At 34.7% G+C, this 10,039-nt stretch overlaps 1 protein-coding gene across 1 annotated transcript; it reads left to right on the forward strand.

Annotated features, from left to right (window-relative positions):
* The first annotated feature begins 6,619 nt into the window (after positions 1-6,619).
* LOC110110286 lies at positions 6,620-7,855 on the forward strand. The gene has a single exon (XM_020841682.2). It carries the CDS (start codon positions 6,932-6,934, stop codon positions 7,304-7,306), a length of 375 nt encoding a protein of 124 aa, XP_020697341.1. The 5' UTR covers positions 6,620-6,931; the 3' UTR covers positions 7,307-7,855.
* Positions 7,856-10,039: the final 2,184 nt, after the last annotated feature.

Genomic DNA, 10,039 nt, shown 5'->3' on the forward strand with positions numbered 1-10,039 from the left:
GCGATTATACAAAGACGATCTCAATAGTTTTATCCATTGAATGCTTCATAGGATTTTGGATTCGAGTTGCTAAGTTGATTCTTCTATTTTTTTTCTTACATGCTTTGTTCAGTTCTCCTCTTGATGTTTGCACATCCTTTTAGTTTAGTTTGCAAGAACGATTAGCGTATGAGTTGTTAATTATTGACAACAACACAATGTTCGTGATACAGGGCAAAATTTCTAGGAAGGTATGAAGTGCTGCTTTATTAAGAATTATTGACTCAATAGCCCTTTTGTTTGCACTTATTATTTGATATGTGCAAAGTGTTAGTCTTAGCTTGTAGTGTTATATGAGTATGATTTCTATAAGTTATGGTATTCTCATTGATATATCAGCAAAAAATTATCTTGATCAGACACGAATCTCGAGGCAAAAACTAGTTGGAAGCTTCAAAAATTTAATATGGGATCATCTGAGCTTCGATTTCAGTAAACTTATAGTCGAACTAAGCGTCTCAGAAATACGAACCCAACGACACAAAATTTGACTCAATTTGTGCTCAAATGGGTCCAAATCATGGACCCAAAGCATTGTTGGAAGGTTCAACCACAATTTGAATTACCAAACGGTTTCCAAACATGACATACTTATAGTCGAATCGAGTGGCTCGACGAGACAAATCCCACAAGCTCAAGATCATCAAATTCTAATATCATTAAGACCTTCAAATGTCTGACGAATGGTCCCCAATCAAGGGATTCAATATCGGCCGTCCATCCAAACCACTCCCCATTTGCCCTTGATCCTTCTACTATTTATGGGTCATGTCATCCTCAAAAATTATAAATAGTCCCTCATTTCTCTTAAGAGGGGACCCAAGCAAGAATAGAAGAGAAGAAGAAGAGGAGAAGAAGAAAAAGAGAAGAGAAGGAGGAAACAAGCTCCTCCGTGATCGCCGTCGGAATTCTGCCCGACTTCCAAGTGACATCGAAATTCTACCCAACTTCCAAGTGATGCCGGAATTCTTCCCGACTTCCAAGTGACGCCGGAGTTCCGCCTGACTTCCAAGTGATGCCGGAGTTCCGCCCGATTTCTAAGTGATGCGGGAATTATGCCCGACTTCCAAGTGACGCCGGAGTTCCGCCTGACTTCCAAGTGATGCCGGAATTCCGCCCGATTTCTAAGTGATGCCGGAATTATGCCCGACTTCCAAGTGATGTCGGAGTTCCGCCCGACTTTCAAGTGACGTCGGAGTCCTGCCCGACTTTCAAGTGACGTTGAAACTCCGCCCGATCTCCAAGTGACGCCATAATTCTGTCTGGTCTCCAAGTGACTTTGAGATTCAGCCCGAATACCCAACATTGTCGAATCTCAAGTTCATTTTTATAACTAAATTTCAATTCGGGAGTGAATTATTGTAATATGATCGTCCTAAATTTTAAGGACAAGTTAGGCTCTTGTACCTCAAGCAAATACTAATGGAATTCTTTCAACTGGGCATGACCCCATGTTTTTTCCCTTTTTAGGGTTTTCCATGTAAAAATCCTGATATTCTTTCATCTTCTGTCTGTGTGCTAAATATCCCTACAACGCTGGACGAAAACTTTCTAACTCTATTGCCGTGTATATTCTAGTCCACAACAGTCATGTTTAATTTATTAATGAATTTTACTTATTTCTTCTATATAAATATTCAAGTGTATAAATATAGTAAAATATTATATTATCATTATTTTATTTTTAGAGATTCCTCAATTGAAGAAATAAATTATAAGATCTGATAAAAAAAATGGATTTTATCGTTCAAAGGTTAGTTACTCACAAATAGGTTAGTTGCTCACAAAATAAATGCATTTAATTTAAGATTATTGAATTTTTATATTCTATATATTTTATGCTTCATATTATGATTCTATTTAATTTTTTGTCATATTTGTGTAAATAATTGTGTCATTTTTATTAAAATTAATATTTATTACATCATCTGGTCCAACTCCAGTCGAACCATCGAACCGTGAATATTTCTTTCTTCCGATTTATTGTCTGGTCCGATTTTCACAACCTTGCTTATGACATTAATAGATGTTGCCAACATAGATGTTGACGTCAACATAGATGTTTATGCCAGTTGATTGCATTGCGCAATGTCACTAACATTAACTACGCTCAACATTATATGTAAGATCGACGCATGTCATCCACAGTAGCATTCATGCTCGCCAGCCTAGTCACTTGTCAACTTCATCACATTCCATTGCTAATGTAAATGCACGTTATCTCTTATAAGGTTGACAAAAGCTGCCTATTCCAACCTCAAGACATGTCAACTCCAACTCTAGAAGACAACATCAATATTTATATTGTTTGATTTCCTCTCCTCAAATGCAAAAAATTTGAATAAATAATAAATGATCTCTTAAATGTTTTTCGGCTTTATAACTTACACTATATAATCAATCATCCATTATTGTTCTACACTTAACAAGTTAGAAAAGACGACCATGTGACAATTATTTGTTTTTAAATTTTCTATAGTTCTCTAGAAAATTAAGAAACCCTAAAACAACCGCTCCATGAGAATCCAAATATCCGATAGGAAGTTGTAAAATAGTCGTGAAATATTTTTTCGTGCCACTCTGCTAGATTGTGCCCTAGCCGTCGCCTAGAAGAAATCCATTGTCTACTCCAGGGAAGTTTTCTTCCTTAGTTTTTTTTCTTCTGTGGTGTTAGTTGTTTTCCTTTCGGTTTTATGGCGTCTCCCAGTTTCAAGGATCCCAATTTTTTGAATGGGTTTTCTTCTCTTTCCTTTAATGATGTGTTATATGGTACATCTTCTACTTCCGTTCCCTTTCTCGATCTTAAAGTTTCCTCCCACCGTAGTTTGTCAACCTTGTGAATTTCAGAAGCGAAAATCCTATCTATCTCTTGCTACTCCCTTTAAATTCGCCCTTGTGGGCAAGTTCCCAGACCGTAGGCCATCTCTTGATGCCATTAGGAATTTTTTATTCAATCTTAAATTGAATGATGAATGCTCAGTCACTGTCCAAAATCAACATAATGTTTTGTTTAAGCTCTTTAACGACATGAATTACAGTAGGGTTTTTGCTCATCGGTCCTACTTTGTGGCAATTATTATATGAAATTGGTTAAATGAACTCCTTCGTTAGACATTGAGGTTGAATCTTCTATAATCCCTATTTGGATATTGTTTCCTAATCTACGACCTCACCTTTTCGTTCTGCGTATTCACCATGGCCTTAGCTCCATATTCGGTAAACCCTTAAAGACCGATAATGTTACTTCCTCTGGTTCATGACTGTCTATTGCTCGCGTTATGGTAGAACTTGATGTTACCAAATATTTTCCTAATAAAATTTGGGTTGGCCCATATAACGTAGGTTATGTGCCGTCTGTGATTTTGGAAGACTTCCCTGCTTATTGTGTGCATTACAGATCTTTGAGCCATTCAAATGGAATGTTGTGTTTTGCATCCACACCTTAATATTTATACTTATGCTGTCCCTCCGCCTACTGTTAAGGATAATAATGTGTTGCCTGGGTGGTTACTAGTGGTGCGTTGGTTTCGGCCTCTCCCTTGAATGTTGAGGAGGATGTAGCGCCTGATCCTAATGTTGTTGAGGTTGGTGAACCTAATAATTGTTTAATTAATATGGTAGCTTTTCCTAGCAAAACTCCTGATCCTAATGTTGATGTTAGCAAGGGTGAAAATGCACTTTCTGACATGGGGATCGTGATTGTCACTCACCTGCGGGAGGGATTTCGCATTTTATTCATGCTTTAGGGGGTGGTCGAGTTTAAGATGAACTGGGTAATTCGGATGATATGAGTTCTGGGGAGGATATTGATGGAGTTGGGGGGCCTATGATTGATGTGCCTTTATGTGTTGTTTCAAGTGTTCGGATGTTAGCTCACCTTGCTAGGAATAATGCAGTGGGACAATGTGATTGATTAGATGATGGAATTTCTTCAGCAGGAGGGGAGAAGACTAATGAGTTAGAATTGGATGCTTGAGACAATTTTAACATAAGTATTCTTCAAATTACAGATGTTGGTTTTTTTTTCAAAAAGAGTGTTAAGCATATAAAACGTAAGCTCATAAAGAAATGCTTCTTCTTTTTTGTATCTGCTTGGTTATGATTTTGTTGGTTATTTTTGAGTTTGGATTAAGTTGATGTACATGAATCGGGTCAGGACAATGATGAAGCACGTTTCATGCATGTGCCTCGGATGACCATGGCTGGTTGGCAACCTAGGTGGATGTTTTCACTATCCATTTTGGTGGATTTCGTATTTCGGCTTTTACCTTTTCTTCCTCTTTAGAATTTTTATTGCGTCCTCCCACCTGACGTAGAGATATATCCTCCCATCACTAAAAAACTGAGTTTTTGCTCGGTATTGCTAGCTATTATTTGGTATTAAAGAAGAATATACCGAGCAATACAAAAAAATACCTAGTTTTTCTTAGAAAAAACTCGGTATTGCTCGGTATAGCTCGGTATTGCTCGGTATAGCTCGGTATAACTCGGTATTGGTCTTCACATGATGATATTCTTCTTTAATACCAAATAATAGTTAGCAATACCAAGCAAAAACTCAGTTTTTTAGCGGTGGGAGGACGTATCTCTACGTCAGGTGGGAGGACGCAATAAAAATTCCTTTGGATGGCCCAAGCTTGACAACCAGGTGGTGGTCTGAGTACGTCTGATTTTTTTGCATTAACTATTTGGCCCTCACAATTATTGTTTTCCTCTGGCTATATTTTTGCTCTATGTGGTCATTTTTTTTTTGTTTTGGCCTTGTGGTGTATTGTTTTTTTTATCTAATGAATTCCCCTTTTTGTTTTTTTTTTTAAAAAAAAAGAATAGCCGACAGGCTGCAAGTCAAATTGATTCGACGTTAAAAAAAAAAAAAACAGACAGGAAGCAGGCGGACTCAAAATAATAAAAAGTCTCCTCTACTTGTGCTTCTTCGGCCCATCAGCATCCATCGTTCTAATTAGATATGGCCGTAAGCATAGAAATATTTCAATCAATTATACAGCTAATAGATAGCAGATTAATTGTAAGTAAATTTAAGAATCCTAATAGATCAGTCTTGAGTGCTCATCTTGCCACCTCCAACTCTCTTAAATAATTAAAAAAGAATATTCCAATCAAAATTTAGATATATGCATAAAATATAACTTCTATTTTAAAAAAATAAATTCAATATAATAAAAATAAATATAGTGAAATATATAATAAAATAATAAGATATTTATATATAATTATTAGAATAAATATTTTATAATGGTGTAAAAAAATAATAAAAAAAGACTTGAACCAAACCTGAAAAATTCAGGCTTGAGCGAGGAAGAAACGTTGGGGACGAAAATGAGGTTCCGAAGGACCCTATGTACCCGGGTTATTAGTTTTTTTTTTCATATGAGCTACACCCCCAATGAGTTATTAGGTTGGGTTCAGACCATTCGGGTTATTAGAATTGCCAGCATTTCGAGTTAAGCAAATCGAGCTTATGTCCATCATTTTAATATATTTATTAAATAGGTCGGATTTAATATGAATGAATTTAGGTCATGTTTATTTCGGACCTATTTTGACACTCCTACTATTTTATACATAATATGAGCCACTTTTCAAGTGAATAATTTTTTGGTTACTAATTTCTGTTTTTTAATATGCATCAAACTATTCATTTTGCAATAAAAATTTCATTCAAACCTTCGAAAATACTGCTTATATAAACCAATAAAATAAATAATTAATTTGAGTTAGTTGAGTAGTGCAATTCTCCAATTAAATCCTCCAATGTATAAGAGCCAAGCAACGGTCAAAATTTTAGTGCCTCGCCTTATCAATTCATTAAAGTCTGCCGTTGACTCCAATTGTTTATTAGAGGATAGATGAGTCATATTTTTGTGTGGTGTGATGTGATTTGATTATTATCAAATTTGATTAAATTAATGTGCTAATTATTTGTTTTTGATGAGTAGAGGCAGCAGGTGAGATGCGCTGAATTAAACAAATCTTTGCACATTGATAGATTAATATTTTGAGGGCCACGCATAGAAAGTCGTACGCAAAAAAAATTTATAATTTACAAATATGAACCCACATGCATTTGAGAAAGTATTCTCTGCGGTCACTGGATAGTTCGGAGACGAATCAAGATGCGCACATCACCTGGTACAGAATACTGGTATATATATAAAAAAAAAGATATTGTGCTTCTTGATTCGTCCCAGACGGAGTCCGGTGACCGTACCCAATAACTTCACCATGCATTGGGTCGATCTTCTATGATAGAACCTGCCCACCCAACGATATTATGTGTACTAGTTAATCAATCGAAAAATATATTGTGACTCACATAAAAATTAGGAGTGTCAAAATAAAAATATATATATTATTTTTTATTTTACTCTTGTATTTCTTCAAAATCAAACAGAGTCCAAATTTATCAATAAATATCACTATAATATGAAACTAATTATTAACCTTCTCCCATACATGGAAATACTTGAGACCCATGGAGTCCTACCTAAGTAGGACGAATTATTATGTCAGGTGGCCAGACGTCCAGATAATCAATCCAGATGCGCCACATCACCTAAATACTCTGGGGCCTGTTGTATTTGGGTGACGTGACACATCTGGATTGATGTCCGGACGAATCCAAACACCGGAGGTAATAATTTGCCCCTAAGTAGAGCCGGACAAGGGAGACCTTTTCTCTTCATCTCTGAAGCCATCCAATCTTATTATATTCCCACCATTTAGCTTATGTCTTCAGATTTCCAAATCACCTCTCCAGCTTCAATAAAACTGTTCAAACCTACCCAACTTCTACGTAAGTTCTTCTTCACCTACAAAAAAACTTTGCTTCAATTCCTACATAAATCACCAAAAACATTAGCTTTCACATCCTATGGAGTTTCATTCGACCTATACCAAGCTTAAACGGAGAAATCGCCGGAGTAGAGGTTTCCGGCTGAGCTCCGGCAGGCTCTGCGTTATTCGGCTTCGGCTTCGGCTTCTGACCGCCTTCGAGCTCTTGTATCAGTACCTGCGAAGGATAAAGAAGAGGTTTACTAGGAGGAAGAGAAGCGAAGATATCATGAGCGGGTCCAGAAGGCCCGATTCCAGGTTAAGGGCTTGCAGGAGATCCAACTCTTTTTACGCAGAAGCCATAGCTGAATGCTTGGAGTTCATTAGAAAAACATCTTCTTCTGTGGATGACGCGTCCAAGATGGCCGTAGGAGGCGGCAAAGTTGAAGAAGACGGCGGCAGCTGCGGCCGGTGATGGCCATGGTGAGGCTATTGGAGAAATTTCTCTCTGTCAACTGTTCATCTTCATTCATTTCTTTGTTGATCAGTTATGTGTTCTGCAAATAGAACGCAAGTCTCAATCCAAAGCAAGTGAGGATGAACATTTATATACAAAAATTTCTTATAGGATGGGAGTTGGTTCTTAATTTGTTCTTTGATATATAGGGTTGATCTTAAATTTGGGCTTCTAAGTTTACTATGATGATCATAATTGATCATCACAGAGTTGCCCTTCGTTGGTTTCAGCCCTTGTTTTTGTCTATAATGTTTTCTTTCATTAAATAAGGCTTGATTGTACAGATGTAGTTAGAAATTAAGGGATTATATGATGATCCTAAAGTTTGTAACTAAGCTTCGTTTGGAATAGCTTTTTTATTGCTTCTTAAAGTAATTTTTCAGTACTAAAAATTTATTTTAAGAAGCATTAAGAAAACAGTTCCAAACGAAACTACTTAAGTTGATTTTGATAATGGGCTTTTAATTACTTTCTAATGAAGTTTGATTCACTTTTGTTCTATGGATATTTATGAAAGTGAAAGGCGAGAAGAGTACAATGTTTGTGAGCTTCTCTTCTTCTTCTCTTTAATGTTTTGAGAGAGATTGATTAAGTTCTTAGAGAGTTTTAAGAAGCATTAAGAAAACAGTTCCAAACGAAACTTAAGTTGATTTTGATAATGGGCTTTTAATTACTTTCTAATGAAGTTTGATTCACTTTTGTTCTATGGATATTTATGAAAGTGAAAGGCGAGAAGAGTACAATGTTTGTGAGCTTCTCTTCTTCTTCTCTTTAATGTTTTGAGAGAGATTGATTAAGTTCTTAGAGAGAGGATGGGTCGATTCATTGAAATGAATGATTTCTGCAATAATTGTGCAGTTGAAGGAATAGATGCATATTAATTGCTACGATAGGGGAAGAAGAGAAAAGATTAGCCGCCAAGGAAGAAAGTTTTTAATATTCTAAGTCATGATAGAAGACTTGGTTGGCCTTAAGAGAGCCACCTAGCATTTATTATGGTTACTAACACAGTAATAGTTGACTAGACATTTGGTGGAGCATTGCCGTTTATTTTGTTAAGATGCAGAACTGTACAAAATGCTGCATTTTACCTTAGGAGTAAGGCTTCGTTTTAGATGATTTTTTTTACTATTTTTAAAGTAATTTTTAGTATAAAATTTTTAATTTTTACGTCAATATGTTGGTTTAAGAAGCAGTAAGAAAATCATTCAATACGAAGCCTAAAATTTTTATACTAAAAATTTGTTTTAAGAAGCAGTAAGAAAGCTGTCTCAAATGAAGCTTAAATCCCTATTGTTTTAATAGAGAGAAAAATAAGAAAGAATGATTGAATTGAGTATTTGCACAAAAATTAATATAAGAATGATCTAACATATTGTGAGCAAATCAATCATAGTACATTATTATTGAGGAGATTAAAATTGAATTTAGAAGGTTTAGCATTTTAAGCATTGCGGTGCCTGCTCTTAGAAAATGATTTTGAACTTCATTTGTCTAAATAGATTCTCTGTCTTGCCCATTAAGAATCTGTTTGGAATAATTTTCTTACTACTTTAATTTTTAAGAATGAAATTGTAACACTATTTGGCTATTACTTTTTCGTTGTTCTTTAGATATTTTTGTATTGGGAAGCTGCTTTTATGGCAGCTTTGAAAAAAATTATTTTACACATAATAGTTTTGTATAACAACTTTTATAAAAAGCTACAGTTATGCCAAATAGATTCTAAATGAGAATTTTATATGTATTTTTTAATTAAAAACATGTAAATTGTTAAGTACACAGAAGATGCTTCATCAAACTAGCCAGGAAAGAGAGAGTTGGGGGAATAAAAACATGTGGATCTTCTCGTTAGGAAGGAGGCTTGGATTGTAAATAATACCAAGGTTTTGTTTGTGACAGTTTTCTTAATATTTTCTAAAGCAGTTTTTTATTATAAAGATTTCTTGAATTAGAAATTTTTGTATTAAAAATTTACTTTAGAAAGCAATAAGAAAGTTATTCCTAATGAAAACTAACATAAGTGTGATGCTGCAAAGGTTTTTTTCTCATAAAGGGACAGAAGATATATGACACCAAATGGTCAAGAGACGAATCAGAATGCGCCACATCACCCGAAACTGAGCGGTACACAATAAGTTCTCATTTGTCTTTGGATGTCGTTCGGTGACTGCACAGAATAATTTTTCTAGCAGGTGAAGGGCTGCTGTGTAGCAGTGTACAATGTGATTGAAATTGAAAAGAAAAAAGTGAAATAATCGATACGATCAACTTTTGAATAAAGTCTCAAAGGATAACTGGATAAGTGTAACTATCTAAAATAACTTTTTATTAAAAAAAAAAATTAAAATATATTTGATTTGCACTTCAAAGTTAATTTAATTTTTAGAAAGTAAATCATGCTATTAAAAAAATATTTAAAAGAATTTTTAGTTATTTTCATTATTTTTGTAAATGGAATCATCATGGCCACCATCTATTGCCTACAATCACTGTCCAAAATAATATTCAATAAAAGAAAAATAACTCTTTTTTATTTTTTTTTTCAATAAAAAAACTCTAATTTATATACAAAATATTTTTTTTATTTCATGTTAATATATAAATAAAATAAAATGTGATCCCAAACAGCTCCTAAATTCTTAAGAGAATATAATCTAAATTCTCTAAGGGGCTTTTTTTTTTTTTTTT

Source organism: Dendrobium catenatum, unplaced genomic scaffold, assembly GCF_001605985.2.
Source record: "Dendrobium catenatum unplaced genomic scaffold, ASM160598v2 fragScaff_scaffold_9, whole genome shotgun sequence".
Taxonomy (NCBI): domain Eukaryota; kingdom Viridiplantae; phylum Streptophyta; class Magnoliopsida; order Asparagales; family Orchidaceae; genus Dendrobium; species Dendrobium catenatum.